Here is an 18,025-nt window from a genome sequence, read left to right as displayed (position 1 = left end):
TAACAGTATCACGGTTGCTAAATGTGTCAGGTTTGGAGCAGAATATTAACCTGCCGACCCATATGTTGATTTCCCATTATGAGCTGAAGTCTCCTTTCTTAATCAGAAGTGCCTGGCTTGCAGAGAAACTTTGCTGGCGGTTTCCAGCCACCAACAGACATCCTTAATGGTCAGAAGGGATTATTAAATTCTGATCTGCATCAGATTACATTCATTTCATAATCCGCCAAATGACATTTCCCCTAATTGAGGATAAATGAGCGAGTTTAATATCTCCCAGAAACATGGAGCATATTAAGATCTTCGGCACAAGTCAGAAAGCTAATTAGAATTCATTGTGTTTCAAGAAAACTGTTGGGAGCCTAAACCACAGGTGATAATAGCTGAAATGGCAAACTATACAATGCCGTTATTGGGTGGTCCCCTCCCCCCCCGCCGCCTTTAATTTGTTGTGAAATGGCAATGATATATCTTAACATTATTAGCAAAATATTAATGTAATGACTGGTTATTATAGTACTTCCAGTGACAAATAAATTGAAATTGTGCGTAATCACTAGATTGTCTTCCACATCCTGCTCTTCTTACACTTTTCCTCCTCAGGCAAATTTCACATAGACTTTACAGTGACTGAACGAAGCAGATGTATCCACAGAGGAAATTATCGCTCAAGAAAAATGCCAACATCTTTCTTTTGAGTAGAGCACTACCATTACCATAGCAAGAGTCAAGTTTCTTGGGACTCACTAAGGCTGCAATCCTATACACATTGAACTCCATAGGTTTGACTTCTTAGGAAACATGCATAGAATTGCACTGTGATTCTACATGAGTGTTCCTCTCACCCGCCCCACCAAGTCTTTAATTCTACTTTAGACTGAAAACCTACATTGCGTGCCCAGGCGGAGACCTCCCCCCCGCCCCGAGAGACTACCAGAAGACATAAAGTATTTATACTTGGCCCTTTAGATATCCCAAAAGCAGGGTTTTAGGGTCCAGTGATAGTGGATATCCTGTCATATTGTTAATTGTTTAGTGAATTATATTCAAGAAGGGCTGTATTTTTGGACAGCTCCAAAATATATGAATAAAAGCTTGCAGTTGTAATTTTGCAAGTTATATTTTTTAAAAAAGTAAAGAAAATAATCCAAAACAATTTTAAAATTTTAACCAAATTAATGTAAAATTCCTTTAGAATATATTTTATTTGGCTGAAAAATAATTGACTGCCCTAATCTGTATGAATGAATGGGAGAGATACAATGGCAAAGGTTGAAATATTTAGACAGCTTTCTCCAAGTACAATTTTAAATATTCAAAGCATGCCTGTACACTTCCTAAATTGCCAGGTGAATCAATGATTGCTCCCACCTAAGAAGTCTCTTAGCCAGGCCTCTGTTTATGGATTCAAATTAGGGCATGTAATGTCAATGCAAAACTACTCCCATCATTTGTTTCATCCCACATTCCCAATGGAGATAAATTATTCATTTAACTAATTAACACAATGGTAAAATGAAACCATTGCCTGCTTAAGTGCCAGGGTTGTGTACAGGTATTTATTAATAAAAGTAAGCTGCAAGCATTACTTGACCGGCAAATCTTTGGAATATTCATATTTCAAGTAAACAGATTTGGTTCGTATTAGCAATTCAGCTAGAATGGAGTTCAATTATAATGTAGTTAGCAATTCAAATGAGATTCACATTTGCGTAGTGTACAATTAATTTCAACCTCAGAAGACTGATGGGTGTGTTTGGAATATTAAGAGATTATAACAATACTTTTTATGTTTTTAACAATTTGTAACATTTAATGAATATTCTTTTTTAAAAAACAACAACAACCACCACAACGTTATTTGAAGATTTTTCAGTTGCAAAAAAGCAACGCTTTAGCCAACATTTCATTAAGTTATTATTACTAAGAACTCTGGCATATACGCCTAGGAAAGCAGGCAGAGCTGGCTTTAGGATTTTGGATTCCTTCAGAGGAGACACCATTAACTTGGAGGAAATTCACACAAAGCTGATCCACTCAGATGATCCTCTTCATGAATTAGATGGAAAACAAGAAATGTGGAGCTGCAAAGTTATTTTTTTGGCCCTGCATCATGGCACATGACCTCCTCCAGACTTGCCCTATCTGAGTCAAAGAAGTATTTATATATTTACCACCTCATGTGGAGACTTCCCTGGATTCTGAAACCCTGGCCATCATGTAGGGCATGGGTGGGGGACACAACATCATTGCCCAGATTTATCAGTTACAGATAGGTAGCCGTGTTGGTCTGCCAACAGTCAAAACAAAATAAAAAAATTCCTTCCAGTAGCACCTTAAAGACCAACTAAGTTAGTTCTAGGTGCACACGAAAGCTCATACCTAGAACTAACTTAGTTGGTCTTTAAGGTGCTACTGGAAGGAATTTTTTTATTTTGTTCAGATTTATCAGGTAGCACTAGATTTCACAATGGCATTTTTGCCCACATTTGGGACAAAAGGAAATTTGCACAGCACTACCCAACAATCAGCTGGTTGTTGGCACTTATGAAGTGGTGTACAAGGGGGTTTGCAAGCACTGACAATCAGCTGAAAATTCCCTTTCATCCAATCCCACCTGTACCTGCCACACTCCTGAAATCATATATGACATCAGGTGTTGGACAGGAGGGTGTTGCTTGACGAAAATGACATCACGGGCCAAATGGAGAGGCCTTCTGGGCCTAACTAGGCTGGAATTTGCCCAACAGTGATACAGAAAAAACATAAGCAATGTTGCTTCTCTAAGAATGACTCTGTTATTCCTCTATAATGCAATAGAACCAAACTGAAGAATAAGTTTGCAATACTTGGGCATAAGCCATGCTGAAATCAATGCAACTTAATTTTGAGTACATATGCAGGATTTGTGTTGCAAACCCTTAAACCTCTGGACTCTTGTTTTACAGACATTCATGAATTTCCAAGTTCTGTGACTGCAGTTCCTCCTTTGATTTTGTTCTCGCCGATGTATACCGTTTTAAAGCATCTTAACTTGTCATTCATAACAATCTTTAATGCCATGATAAACATATTCCCATAAACATTCTTGGGCTATGAATCACTACGTTGCTTTGTTACAGTCTACTAGGTTATTTAAAATTGGATTATTTATAAGGGCACTGAAGGTCTTTACAAGAATTAAAAATAGCATTCTTGCTTAGGCAAGATTTTTTGTGCATACATATGAGTTGAATACAGAGAAGGCCAGCCCTAAGGCAAAAATACTCTCTTGCTGACATTGATTTTTCCAGTTTCTTGAAATATATTTCTGCGCAGAGGCATCCAAAAGTTTTATCTGACAGATACCAGCCTTGTGATAACTGCCACGGGATTCCCGCACATTATAGCATCTGTTCTAGTTCTTTCTGTCTGTTCTGTGTTTGTAAACAACTAAAGAATATTAGCAAAATGCTTGAGACAATTAGAGTTCATTTGAATTTTTAAAGATATAGAATGTTCTGAGGGCTAGTTCAAATATTATGCCCCAACTAAACTCACTGTATATGCATAAAAATTGAGTATTGGCCAGTCCCAGTTCACTGATTTAAGGTTCTCCTGAGGACTATGGAGGACGCCTTGGGACAACTACATTTCCCGTTGCGGGAAAGTAGGCAAGGAACTTCCAACCGGTTTACTCAGCTCTGATAGGTGCCTATCAGATGTTTGGGAAACATGGTGTCTAGAATCTGTTCCATACCCACCGCAAAGTACCATCAAAGTTAAAGGTAACCCCCAACTACTTGGCAGCGAGATCCTCTTGCAGCTTTAAGGGCATTAATGGTACATGTGGCTGTGGACATCCTTGGACTGCCATCCCAACACCAACAGTGCTGTTGCTTACCTGGTTGGGGTGAGCTAGGAAGGATGTCGGCAAGGTCAAGGTCATGAGGGTGCACCACTGCATCTCTGTGGTCCAGACCTTGTCTTCATACCTGTCTTTCTGACCAGTCTCTCTGACCAGCAGCAGCGACACCAGTGTAGGAAATAGTAGTTGCACAGCTCCACTGAATTCCATGCTCTGCTAGTATTTAATAAACAAAGTGGGCATGCTGCAAAAAAAAATGGCACTCTTGAGCCTGGCTTTGGCCGGGGAGGGTGGGATATAAATAAAAAAAATATTATTATTATTATCATTGATCCTTCATTGTTCCTCAGCATGATAGTCAAATGATACTTCACAAGCTCCACCTCACTAGTCACCACAAACATCTATTTATATGTTCTCTAAAAGTCCAATATGTTTATACATATAATTAACCAGGCAGTTAGACAATCAATGTATATTAATCTAATTGTCCAATAATTTATCTGAGAATTTCTTTCTTTTTTTAAAAAAAAATTGATTTTCTTTTCTCATAACAAATATCCAATATCATTACAAAACATTCATTTTCCAATTTCCCCCCTCCCTGTTGACTTCCCTCAGATTCCATTTCTGGTTTATTACATCAAACAATGCATTCTGCTGTTTGTATATAATGCTATGTTATCATATAGTTATATTTCTTGTTCTCTATAAATAAAATGGCAAACGTTTATTTAAATCCTGCCAACGAGACCATTTTTGTTGTTGTTTTGCAAATATATTGTAAAGAGTTCCTATTCTTTTTCAAAGTCACTATTGTCCTTTTCACACAGTTTGTCCGTTAACTTTGCTAACTGCATAGTTCATCAACTTTTCATGCCATTGTTCTTTGGATGGTACTTCTCCGTTTTTCCAGTATTGTGCTATTAAAATTCTTGCCGCTATTGTAGCATACAGACATAATGTCTGTTTTTCTTTCAGCAACTCTTGTCCTATATCTGAGAATTTCTTTTTGCCATCTGTTATCCACCACTGATGCAAATACTCAGAACAAACAATGATATTTTATTATAATACTGCATCGACCTTGGTTCTAAGTATGTTTTACATACAATAAATTTGTATGTAAATTTACTTATAAATTAGAGATGTACTGTCTTGAAGCGTACTTTAATAAGTCTGGAATCTTCATCTGAATTTATAAGCCCTATTCACGTGTTACACAGATAAGCAGAATATGCAAGTGGGGGTGGGTCTGCTAGCTCTTCCTTACATCATACTGCCCTCTGTTTTCTTAAAGTTTTCTTCCTCTGTAAAATACCTTTCTATTTTTCTGCCTTATTCTTAAGATACTTTAGAATTGCTCTAGAATTTTTGTGGGTGTGGCATTGAGCATGCTTGTTTCAATCCATTAAACATTTCCCCAAATCTGAAAAAGCCTCATTTGCCTCCTCAAAAGTTAGGTAAATGCAGCTAAACCACCCGCACCAGACTTTTCTCTCCCTTTTGATAATGTTTGTACTCGATTTATTTTCTCATTAATTGATGGAGAATGGTTCAGAGGAACATTCAGGATAATTTTTTGGCACAGCATTAGTTGAATAATATGTATTTTATTTGGTAGGCAAACCTTTCACAAACTCTTAGACTGTTACTTTTCCCAATGGGCAGAGATTCTGTCAGTTCCTCTGCTTTGTATATATGAATGCGTTTTCCTGGATTACTAGGAATATGAAAGCACAATGATTTTTTTATAAGCTCTATTCATTTAAGATTGTGGGGGATAGTGCATTCAGTGTGCCTTTGTAGCCATAGTAAATATAGCAATACTTTACATATATTAATTTTTACTCTAGATAAACATGAGGTGATAGAGTTATATAGATTTATATTCATGACTTTTTAAAAAAACAACACACACATAAACATTGTTAGTCATTTGCCAGCTGCTGACCACAGTGTGCTACGGTCAAGGCTCCTTTATCATTTTTTGTGCAAGCCTTACAAGGGACAGATATTTATGCAAAATAAGTCATTTTGCATGAAATTGCAATTTAAATTATATGTGTATTCTTAGTATAAGCAGTGTGTTAACCAGATGGACTTAGTTCCAAATCAGATTTAATATTCAGCCACAGCCAGAGTTTACCTGGGTGTTCAGAAGAGTTACATTGCATTATCACACAGATGAAAAATATGTTACAATGTAAAATACATATTTATGCAGAAAATGAGATAATGAATTTGCATTCTAAATCCTGAGGATTACAATATGAATCTTTTTATTCTGTTATGGCTACTTGCTGTTTGCTCACAACAGTGTTATTTCCACCCTATTCACCAACTTAGGTATACTGTGTGTGTGTGTGTGTGTGTGTGTGTGTGTGTATATATATATATATATATATATATATATATATATATATATATATGAAACCAAATGTAGGTATATTTAAATAACTGGGCAAATATTTCATGCCTATCAGTGTAATCCTACACATGTTTACTCAGAAGTAAATCCCACTGAATGCAATGGTGCTTGTTGCAATCTTATACCTGTTTACCTGGAGGTAAGCCCCATTGAACTTAGTGGAACTTACTTCTGAGTGGATATGTGCAGCATTGTGTTGAAAGTGACAAAGGACCTAGGTCACACCCACATCGTACCCTCAAAGAATCCTAGGAACTGTAGTATGTTAAAGGTGCTGAGAATTGTAGTTTTGTGAAGGATAAACTACAGTTCCCATGATTCATTGGGGGAAGCTATATGCTTCAAATGTGTGTTCAATGTGTTTTTAAGCTATAATTTGGATATGACTGTAGTGAAGTACATATACATTTTACAGTAGTGAGCAGCACATCTCTCTGATCTCCCTACAAAAGGTACAGAATAACAGAGATTAAGTGGCAACTCCTTATTACTTCAGGAATGTGCAGTGATGCAGGGATGTAACTGTCGGAAATCAAGCCTCTATCAGGAGTAACTGGCAACACTCCCAGGCACCCGGATTGGTCTCCTGTTGACCTCCCTGGCTGCATTCCCAGCAAGATCCAGGCTAGGTCACGATAGGCGATTCTTCTCAGCGTGGGAAGAACACCCCCCCTCCCTCCTGCACTCCCGGCAGGGAAAAGGAGATAGACAGAAACGTATTTACATGGTTTTATTTCTGTCTTTGTAGCATATCAGAAAACATGACTACACTCTTCAAACTCCAGCAGTCGAGTGACAAAGACTTCCTGTACAAGAACAAGAGGAAGAGCTCATATTACACTCTGAGCTAATTCCGGTGCATTGCCCTGTGAATTGACTGTCCCTCTGTTTCCCACAGAACAGTCCCAACATTCCATCATGTGATGTTTTCAAGCTAGCAGTTTGCAGCTGCATTGCATCCATATCGTAACATACTCCCCCATATGAATCAATGTGAGCTGTGAACAAAGCTTGATCCAGAGAAGAAAACAAACAGTTGTTATACATATAACAATCCCCTGTTGTTTCAGTTCCACCCTTGGAACTACCCGCCACTGGTTTCCCCAGTGTACCTCTCTGGTTGTCTGACTTCCAAGGAATGAGTGCATCTGCATTACCTTGGCTAGGTAATGTAGTGTTGCGCTTAGCAACTCCCTGTTGTGTCTTTGTCTCTGACTTAGACACAGCTTCAACCTGTGTTGAGTTGTCAACAATAGTAACACATGCAACAGCAGAGTTAGCAAACTCTTTAGAATACCTCTTGGGTGGTACGCCCTTTGTAACTCTCTCAGTCCTGCGTATGAGGTGCTGATCCTCTCTGCTGACTGGTTCAGTCTCAGGACTCTTTGGAGAACCAGTTCCAATAGTAAACAGTGGTTCATCCTTCACTTGTGAAGGTCTAGCCATTGTGTGAGAGTTCCTCTCAATGACTGTGTCAACTGAGCTCTTTGAGCTATCACTGTCAGTACCACTGTAATCAGTAAAATCATTGTCCTCAGTGGGAAATGTGTGAACAATTACTCTCTCCTGTTCAGGAGCTGTCTCTAGAAATTTTGTGAGAATAACCTGACCAGATTCAGACAAAATTACTCTGTAGAGACCCTTTTCATAACCCACAAAAATGCCTCTAGCATTCTTTACTCCACCTGGAGCATCAGACTTCACATGAGATCCAAAAACCTTAAAATGGGCAACAGAAGGTTTTCTATGAACTTCCCAAACCTTTTGAAACCTTTCTCAACCAAGTGTAACAATAACACAATAAAGATTCAGCCCAATACTCATGTGGCAAATGTGAACTCAGCAATTGTGCCTTCATGCCATTTTGCAATTCTTTGTTCACTTGCACACAGACACTTTTGTTCCATGCTCCTGCAGAAACGGCAGTCTTGTGCCTTATGTCTTGCTTATCCAGGAAATCCTGAAAATCCTGTAAAAGAAAAACTGGCTTTTCATCTGTGAAAAGACAATCAATGTTAGCAGCATGCACTCGCTGAAATGCACTGTTAACTTTCATCGCCTTCTGGACGTCTTTCGTCACACCTGCAAGAGAAATCATTTTAGACTCAGATGCAGTACAATTATTGCAATCATTTTGATCAAAAGTCAACAAATACAGACCATCTTTCTCTCTGGTAGAAAGATACAGCTCTCCATCTTTGAAGATTTTGCAGCTTTCCTTATCATAGGATAAAATCAGTCCTCTCTTTGTGATCTGTGAAACACTCAGCAGATTGAACTTCAAATCAGGAACCAAGTACACATTATTTATAGTCAAGTTCAGACATTCTAGGTAAACAGTTCCAAACCCGGTCGCTTCCAGTTCCTGGCCATTGGCCTGTTTCACAGTGAAGCTTTGCTTCTTAAATGTAGAAAACAGTTCTCGGCGTGACGTCATGTGTTGCGTGCAACCCGTGTCAAGAACAAAAGCGTTTTCTGCTGAAAATGCGGCTTTTGTTGACAGCAATGCCTTTGCAGGTTTCACCTGGGACTTGGTATGACTTTTGCCTGACACCTGGGACTTGGTATGACTTTTGCCTGACGCAGGGAAAAGAAGATAGACAGAAACGTATTTACATGGTTTTATTTCTGTCTTTGTAGCATAACAGAAAACATGACTGCACTCTTCAAACTCCAGCAGTCGAGTGACAAAGACTTCCTGTACTTCCTGTACAAGAACAAGAGGAAGAGCTCATATTACACTCTGAGCTAATTCCGGTGCATTGCCCTGTGAATTGACTGTCCCTCTGTTTCCCACTGAACAGTCCCAACATTCCATCATGTGATGTTTTCAAGCTAGCAGTTTGCAGCTGCATTGCATCCATATCGTAACAGTAACCACACACCCAAGGGATCATCCTCAGAAGGTGGTCCTTCTTGTGACTGGGCCCCTGGACACACCCCTGACTAAGTAGGTTTCGTTTCTAGGTCTAAGTTTCATTTCTCTAAATAGGCATCATGGGTTAGAGCCAATCAGGAAAGCGGTGGGGGTGGTTAAGGAATGATATAAGCATCAGCGCAAGAGTGCCCTAGGCACTTGATTGGTGCTGCTGAACAACTGCCCTCCCGCCCTTAGTGTAGGTTTTCGGCCTTGCTTTGGACTATGTGTGAGTCGTCTGTCTTGGGACAGGGGCCGGGTAGGATTTTTTTTTTTATAAAATATTTATTTTGGTTTTATGCAGAAAAACAAATATTACAATCAAAAAAAAGAGAAACAACAACAAAAAAGAAATACAGTAAAAAACAGCAACATAACAAACACAGTATATAACAGAAAAAGTAAAAAAAGAAGAAAAGTTAAAGAAAAATTGGTTTTTTGATTCTTGTCTTTATAACCCTCTTTCCTGACTTCCTCACATCTCCCTTTCCTGCGTTCCCCTTTTCTCAATCAGATTTAGCAGCTCCTTACCCTTTTTCAAATCTTAATCAATATTATACATTCCAACCTATTATGTCTTCTATTTCCCCTTTCTCTTTAAATACAATCTTGCAAATTCTTTATAACTTAATCCCTTATATCCTTTGTTTAGTTTCGACATAATTTTACTCTGGTCTTACCCCTTTTTTTCCTTAAAACATTTTTACATATTTCTTTTTACTATGTCACTGATGCCATATTATCTTTATATCCCACATCATTTTAACATTCAAACATTTTGCAATGTTTTTGGAGATATTCTTTAAACTTCTTCCAGTCCTCTTCCACCGACTCTTCTCCCAGGTCTCGAATTCTGCCAGTCATTTCTGCCAATTCCATATAGTCTATCACTTGCATCTGCCATTCTTCCAGAGTGGGCAAATCTTGTGTCTTCCAATGCTTTGCGATGAGTATTCTTGCTACGGTTGTTACATACATAAAAAGTGTTCTATCTTTCTTTGGCACCATTTGGCCGACAATGCCCAGAAGGAAGGCCTCTGGTTTCTTAGGAAAGGTATATTTAAATACTTTTTTTAGTTAATTATAAATCATTTCCCAGAAAGCCTTAACCTTTGGGCATGTCCACCAAAGGTGAAAGAATGTTCCTTCAGTTTCCTTACATTTCCAACACTTGTTGTCAGGCAGGTGATAAATTTTTGCAAGCTTGACTGGGGTCATGTACCACCTATAGATCATTTTCATAATATTTTCTCTTAAGGCATTACATGCTGTAAATTTCATGTCGGTGGTCCACAACTTTTCCCAGTCTGCAAACATAATGTTATGACCAATGTCCTGTGCCCATTTAATCATAGCTGATTTAACTGTTTCATCCTGAGTATTCCATTTCAACAGCAAGTTGTACATTCTCGAGAGTATCTTAGTTTTAGGTTCTAACAATTCTGTTTCTAATTTCGATTTTTCCACCTGGAAGCCTATTTTTTTGTCCACGTTAAAGGCCTCCCTAATTTGATAATAGTGTAACCAATCTCGCACTTTATCTTTTAGTTTCTCAAAACTCTGCAGTTTCAATGTGTCTCGGTCTTGTTCTAGTATCTCCCAATATTTTGGCCATTTGGCCTCCATATTGAGTTTTTTCAAAGCCTTAGCTTCCATAGGTGATAACCACCTTGGGGTCTTGTTTTCCAGTAAGTCTTTATATCTTATCCAGACATTAAACACAGCTTTCCTGACAATATGGTTTTTGAATGCTCGATTAGCTTTTACCTTGTCATACCACAAATATGCATGCCACCCAAAAGCATTATTAAACCCTTCCAAATCCAAGATATCAGTGTTCTCAAGAAGTAGCCAGTCTTTCAACCAGCAGAATGCTGTTGATTCATAGTACAACTTCATGTCTGGCAGGGCAAACCCCCCTCTTTCTTTAGCATCAGTCAATATTTTGAATTTTATTCTGGGCTTTTTGCCCTGCCAGACAAATTTAGAAATATCTCTTTGCCACCTCTTGAAACAATCCATCTTGTCCACAATCTGTAAAGTTTGAAACAAAAACATTTTTGGCAATATATTCATCTTTATAGCAGCAATCCGGCCTAACAAGGAAAGCTTCAATTTTGACCAAATTTCTAGATCTTTCTTAACTTCTATCCAACATTTCTCATAGTTATCTTTAAACAAATTCAAATTTTTAGCCGTCATGTTAATCCCTAGGTATTTCACTTTCTTAACCACAGTTAAATCTGTCTCCTTCTGAAACCTTTCTTTTTCCATTGTTGTCAAATTTTTCTCTAAAACCTTAGTTTTTTGTTTGTTCAGTTTAAAACCTGCCACATGACCAAATTCTTGAACCAATTCTAACATCCTTTTCGTACTAGGTTCTGGCTCCTTTAATGTCAACACCAAGTCATCTGCAAATGCCTTAAGTTTACAGTGGTGCCCCGCAAGACGAAATTAATTCGTTCCGCAATTTTTGTCGTCTAGCGAATTTTTCGTCTTGCGAAGCACGAAATCCCATAGGAATGCATTGAAAATCAATTAATGCGTTCCTATGGTCAAAAAAAGTCCAAACAAAGCCAAATTTGGTACAACAACAGTTTATTAACTGCTCTTTAAAGTCACACATACTGTAAAGAGCAGTTCAAAAATTGAAGGGAAAATAAATTAACTTTATAAACATGACAGAAAAACATTTAAAAATCAACAAAGTGTACAGTACATTTTCTAAGACTCTGGGGGACCACTCGAAGAAGGCTCCTCTTCCACTCTTTGCTTCTTGGTCAAGAACCTGTCCATAGTCTGCTGCTTTATCCGCCTTTTCAGCAGCTCCCTGAAAGACGACATGACCCTCGTATCATAAAAGTTCCCAGCGTCATGTGCCACGTGCTTCTCATGGTGGTGTAGATCTGCAAAAGTCTGCACCTCCTTCCACTTCTGGCAAATGTCCCTCAGTCTTTCGGAGGACAGCCGTTCCTCAGTTGCTTCCTCCTCTTCCAGTGAGGCCTGCTCCTGCGCAGCCTCTGCCTGCAGTTCGACCAGCTCCACGGTGGTCAGCTCGTCGTCGTGCCCCTCCACCAGGGTCAGGCGGTCCTTCATGGGCTTGTGGCCAGGCAGCCTGGACTCCTCCTGAGTGATGAAAGTCCTTTTGGGCATCCTCTTCCAAAACAGCCCGGTCTCGTCGCAGTTGAAGACCTGCTGCGGAACGTAGCCCTCCATCGTCACAACCTCCAGGAACTCCGCTGCAAAGTCTTCAGCCGCAGGAACATCAGAACTGGCAGCCTCTCCATGCCTGACCACGCTGTGGATGCCAGATCTTGTCTTGAACCGGTCAAACCAACCTCTGCTAGCCTTGAAGACTTCTGGCTCGGCTGAGGTTCCTGGCTGTTCCCGGATGAGGTCAGCGTGCAAGGCCTTGGCCTTCTCACAAATGACGGCCTCAGACACTGTGTCCCCTGCACGCTGCTTCTCTTCTATCCAGATGAGCAGCAACTTCTCGACCTCCTCCAGGACAGCTGGGCGGTTCTTCACGATCCTGGTGACTCCCTTGGCTGCATCAGTCGCCAGGATCTTCTCCCTCATCTTCAGGATGGTCCCGATGGTCGATGGGTTCCTGCCGTACTCCCTGGCGATGTCCGTCACACGCATTCCGCCGTCGTGCTTCCAGATGATCTCCTTCTTCATTTCCAGCGTCACCTTCTCCTTCTTCCTCTCGCCGGCCACCGCAGCAGCAGTCTTCTTGGGTCCCATGGCAGCACAGCTCCTACCTTCGTAAACTCAGAAACAGAAAAAAAAATCAGTGATGTGCTTCAAACCCAAAAAATACAAAAGCAGCCAGCCACCCACCACACAGAAATTAAAACCCAGAACCAAGGCCTTGAATCCCAAGCACCCCAACCCCAAATCCAAAATCCAAAAACCCCCCAAAAAGTTTTAAAAGTTTAGCTTACCAAATGGATGAAAGAGAAGTTCTGGAAAAGCTTCAACAATCAACCACCAAAGTCCTCAGAAACCTCAAATGGCTGCAAAATAAGTTTAGGAAAAGCTTCAAAAATCACCAATGTCTTCAAAAACCTCAACTGCTCCCACAGACACGCACCAACCCACCCACAACACAGAAATTGCAAACCCCTCCCCAACTGCTCCCCCAGCCCCTCCCCAACTGCTGCAAACCCCTCTCCAACTGCTTCCCCACCCACGCAAAAAAAAATTTCAAAAAATAACAACATGGCCAGCACTCAGAAATTCAAACTCAGAAAATTTTTCAAAAAAAAACAACCTGGCCCAGTGGTCACAGAAAATCATAAAAATTCCCCAAAAAACCCCACATGGTCCCAGATTTCTGCAGAAACCTCCCCAACTGTTCCCCTAGCCAGCCAGCACTCAGAAATTCAAACTCAGAAAAAAAAATTGAAAATAAACAACCATGCCTAGTGGTCACAGAAAATCATAAAAATTCCCAAAAAAAACCCCACATGGTCCCAGATTTCTGCAGAAACCTCCCCAACTGTTCCCCTAGCCAGCCAGCACTCAGAAATTCAAACTCAGAAAAATTTTCAAAAAAAATCAACCTGGCCCAGTGGTCACAGAAAATCATAAAAATTCCCAAAAAAGGCCCACAAGCCCCCAGATTATCGCAAACCCCTTCCCAACACCAAGTCCTTGAATCCCAAACACCCCAACCCAAAATCCAAAACCCCCCAAAAAAGTTTTAAAAGTTTAACTTACCAAATGGATGAAAGAGAAGTTCTGGAAAAGTTCTGGAAAAGTTTTGGAAAATCTTCAAAAGTGAGCAAAGTCTGATAAAAGGCTACCAAACCACGTGCTAACAGTTGCTCCTCGAAGTCAAGTCGCAACTGCAGCTGCTCAAGCTAAGCACCCTTGGTTTTAACGGTTTTTACACAAAGGAAACAAAGTCGCGAGACGTTTTCGTTTTGCGAAGCAAGCCCATAGGGGAATTCGTCTTGCGAGGCAAATCGCGGGCGAAAAAACCTTTCGTCTAGCGAGTTTTTTGTCTTGCGAGGCATTCGTCTTGCGGGGCACTACTGTATATTGTTTGGCTCCGACCTTAATTCCTTGGATCATCTGGTCCCTTCTAATCATGTTCAAAAGCACCTCCAGGACCGAAATAAATAACAATGGAGAGATAGGGCATCCCTGTCGTGTTCCTTTTTCTATTCTAAACTCCTCTGACACCACATTATTAACTATCAATTTTGCTTTTTGTTCTGAATAAATTGCTTCTATGCCATTTTCAAACCCCTGTCCCACTCCCATTCCCTTAAGGTTTTTCTTCATAAAGTTCCAGGAGATATTGTCAAAGGCCTTCTCCGCATCAATGAAAATTAAAACTGCTTTTGTATTAATATTTGTTTGCAATAACTCCAAAATGTCAATAATGTTCCTTGTGTTATCAGAAAGATGTCTGCCTGGAAGAAAGCCTGCCTGATCTTTGTGTATCACTTCATTTAAAACTCTTTTTAGTCTGTTAGCCAAAATATCTGCAAAAATTTTATAATCCACATTTAAAAGGGATATGGGACGGTAGTTTTTAAGTTGTGTCTTTTCAGATTCAGATTTTGGTATTAATGTGATAAAAGCTTCTTTCCACGACTCCAGGGGCCGGGTAGGAATTTTTATTCATTTGGCAAATTGGCACTGGCCACTTGGTTTTTTGCCTACCCCCTTAGCAATCATCACAACTTTCCAGCTTTGGTGGTTAGGCATTGGCTTAATTTCATGTGTGGAGGCGGGGTGGCCATCACCCCTCAATATCAATAGGTATTCCGTTAAAGGAATCTGGTGGTCCCAGATCTCGTCCGAAGTCCGCTTGATGGGCTAGGGCTATGCCAGGATCACAGGAACCTCACAGTAAGCTTCTGTCAGGCAAAACCCCGATGTTGCTGCCCCGATGGATTTACCTACATAGACTCTGTCAACTGGGGCAGTAGTCCATTATAGTCTTCAGCCAATGCTTATGCCAATACCATTCACATTTAATTTGCAATCAATAAAGTTGTGGCCTCAATGTTACCCATCAATCTTAATTCTGTGTCCGTGTGTAGTTATTTCATGGGGGGCTGGCTTGGGGCCTTAAGACGCAATTACTCTGAATATGTAAGAATTAAAGGCCATCGTCCAAAAAGGCTTTGCATGGGTCAATAAACGAGGTGAAACAGTGGCACAGTGTGCTTGCTATGAAATACGTGCAGCCACATAGCCATAGGCCAGAAAAGAAGCTTGCTAAACATAGTAACCATAAGACCTTCATAGAGTGCATGGATACTAATTATAAAGGCACTTTTCTTCTAGCCCATATTGGTTGAAGTGCTAGTACAGCTGCACCTCTCTACAGGATCTATAGCATGATTGAGAATGTCTTCGTTGCTACCCTGACGATCGTACTCCTAAAGTGTAGCTTATTGTATTCTTGGGTCAGTCTATATTTCTGCAGAAGATTCAATACAAATGAATCTGGGGTGGAATGGAAGGTTGTTGTTTTTTTAATGAGTTCTGCGGGCATGAAATGAGATTCCTTGTTCAAACAAATAGCTGGTTTCAATGAGCACACGTGGGTTTTCATTTCTGCAATTTTGTAGTTCAAAACTTAAGCATTATTCTTTGCATGTTGGGAAGATTTAAAACAAGTCCAGAGCCATTTGAGAATGCATTTATAGAAGAGTATAACATTTTTATTTATTTTTAATCATTTAGTTTATTCAACTCCGGTTCCTTGATTCTACTTGACTCAAATTAAGTGCTGAGTGTTTCAAAATAATTTTATACTATGAATACAAGAGGCCCCCAAAATATAAAGCTGAAGTAAGTTGGATTTTTTATTATGATTGCTGGGTAAACTGTAATCTCTTGTTCACCTGCTGCATTATCCCAACCCTGTGCCTGTATTTTTAAAGGGCTTAATAACTGAAAATAGTGCCAGCCACATTAGTAAAATGCACAATTTGGACTGAAATTTCTTAGTTCTGGTCATTCAATATTGTGTTGTAATTTTTGAGCATCTGTACTGAAATCCGTTAAATGTCTTTCTATTTAAAAAAATCACATCTGTCTGATCAGCTTGGCAGAGGAGGACTTTATTATTGTAGACTTTGTCCTCACATTTGCTTCCGTAACATACGGTTGTTGTTGTTAAAAATATTTTCTACTCCATTTGAACATTTGGAATCCAAAGTTGCAGTACATGTGGATGACAGACTATTGTCCTAGAATATTTTGCAGTGCAAGTCACAGCTAGTAACATTGATGCCTTGAGAATTAAATTGTATACCATGTAGGGACATGCTTGTAACAAACAAGCAAATAGAAGACAACTGCATGATGCCTAAGGTTTCTGATGTGTTTGGAGGAAACTGTTTTTCATGGGAATATTAAACTCAGCAGTTGGGAAGCTGTAGTCCTTCAAGTATTGTTGGATTTCAGCTTCTATCAGCCCTAGCCAGCTTGCTCAATGATTAAGGATTATGAGAATTGTGGTCTAGCAGCATCTGAAGGCTCACACGATTCCTATCCTATAATATGTGTAGGCTGCTCCAGCAAGATGAATGGTTTTATTTATTGGTTTCTGTTATACTTTTCTTTTTTCTTTTAGTCTGGCATCCATCTTTGAACCACTCCCTTGAGCCCAGGCTTGAACCACTCCCTTGAGCCCACTCCCTCAATCATGCTCAATTTCTCGACATTACACTTTTGCCCTTTGGCCGATAGGTGACAACCATATAAATAGTTACTACACACACCTTTCAATAATGTTTCATGACAGCTATGGCTATGCATGGCGCTTTAGATTTCATTCACATACATACGTGCAAAATGCATCTGAGAGACCCACAGTTGGTTGGTTGGTTGGTTGGTTGGTTGGTTGGTTGGTTGTATTTCTGTTGACACACAACTGGGTTCTTTTAGATACCCTGGAATGAAATTCAACTCTGAGAAAGTATAACTCTAGCAACTTATTGTAACGAAAAGATAACCAGGCATCCTCAGAAGTAAACAGGGACAAAATGGGGAATGAGCTACAAGAAACAAGGACTATGATGGTTCACATGGGCAATCTGAGCATGTAAAATTGAGTCTATGGCTGCAGAGCATTTAAGACACTGCCTCTCACAGCTAGCTCTGTTTTTGAAGTCTCTCTCTCTCTCATCTCCAGCCAAAGCACATTTATGGACAAAATAAGCCCTATTGATTTGCTTCCTTCTAAGAATGTGTGTCAGCAATCAAAGACATGTAATAAACTGAGTCCAGTCACATATATATGACTTCCCTTTCGGGGGGTGGGGCAGGGGAGAAAGACAGAACATTTTTCTTGACACTGGAAACTCTGTGTGGGCAATTAAAGATGGGACTTCTGTATACTTTCCAAATTCTACAGTATATTTTTACTTAAATACTTCACTAAGGTGCAGTTTCAAGTATCTGTCTTGGGAATGTAGTGGGGAATTTAAAGAACAGAAGCTGGGAAAATGTATCCTTTTCAATCATTTTATAGAATCACTGCAGGTTATTCTGTTATGCAATTAACTATTCTCAGTGCTTTTTTTTTCCTGGGGGGACGCAGGGGGACGCATACCCCTAAACATTTTGTGAATCTAAGTTTGGCCTCATTGAGAGGCAGTATTTCACTATGAGTAGGAAAATGAGAGTACCCCTAAACATTTTTTTTAGAAAAAAGCACTGACTATTCTTATTGTTATGTTCCCAGTTCAACTAAAGTTAGTTATTCTAAGAAGTTTCTGACAATTGTTGACAAATTTCCTGCAGGAGATTTGCAGTCAAACCTAACAATGCTAGTTAGTATATGAAGGGGTTGAGG

The 18,025-nt window shown here is 39.7% G+C and overlaps 1 protein-coding gene across 1 annotated transcript; it reads right to left on the bottom strand.

Moving 5' to 3' along the window:
* Positions 1–8,323: 8,323 nt before the first annotated feature.
* LOC309349217 (tigger transposable element-derived protein 1-like) lies at positions 8,324–13,293 on the bottom strand (the record flags this gene model as incomplete). The annotated part of the gene is made up of 4 exons (XM_081874965.1): positions 13,143–13,293; positions 12,232–12,959; positions 8,803–8,855; positions 8,324–8,360 (listed from the first exon to the last, which is right to left on the bottom strand). The coding sequence occupies exons 2-4, from the start codon at positions 12,940–12,942 to the stop codon at positions 8,324–8,326; spliced, it is 801 nt and encodes a 266-aa protein (XP_081731091.1). The 5' UTR covers positions 12,943–12,959; positions 13,143–13,293.
* Positions 13,294–18,025: the final 4,732 nt, after the last annotated feature.

Source organism: Podarcis erhardii (genome assembly GCF_964252035.2).
Source record: "Podarcis erhardii genome assembly, chromosome: 8".
Lineage (NCBI taxonomy): Eukaryota > Metazoa > Chordata > Lepidosauria > Squamata > Lacertidae > Podarcis > Podarcis erhardii.
This window is presented reverse-complemented; position numbering and strand designations above follow the sequence as displayed.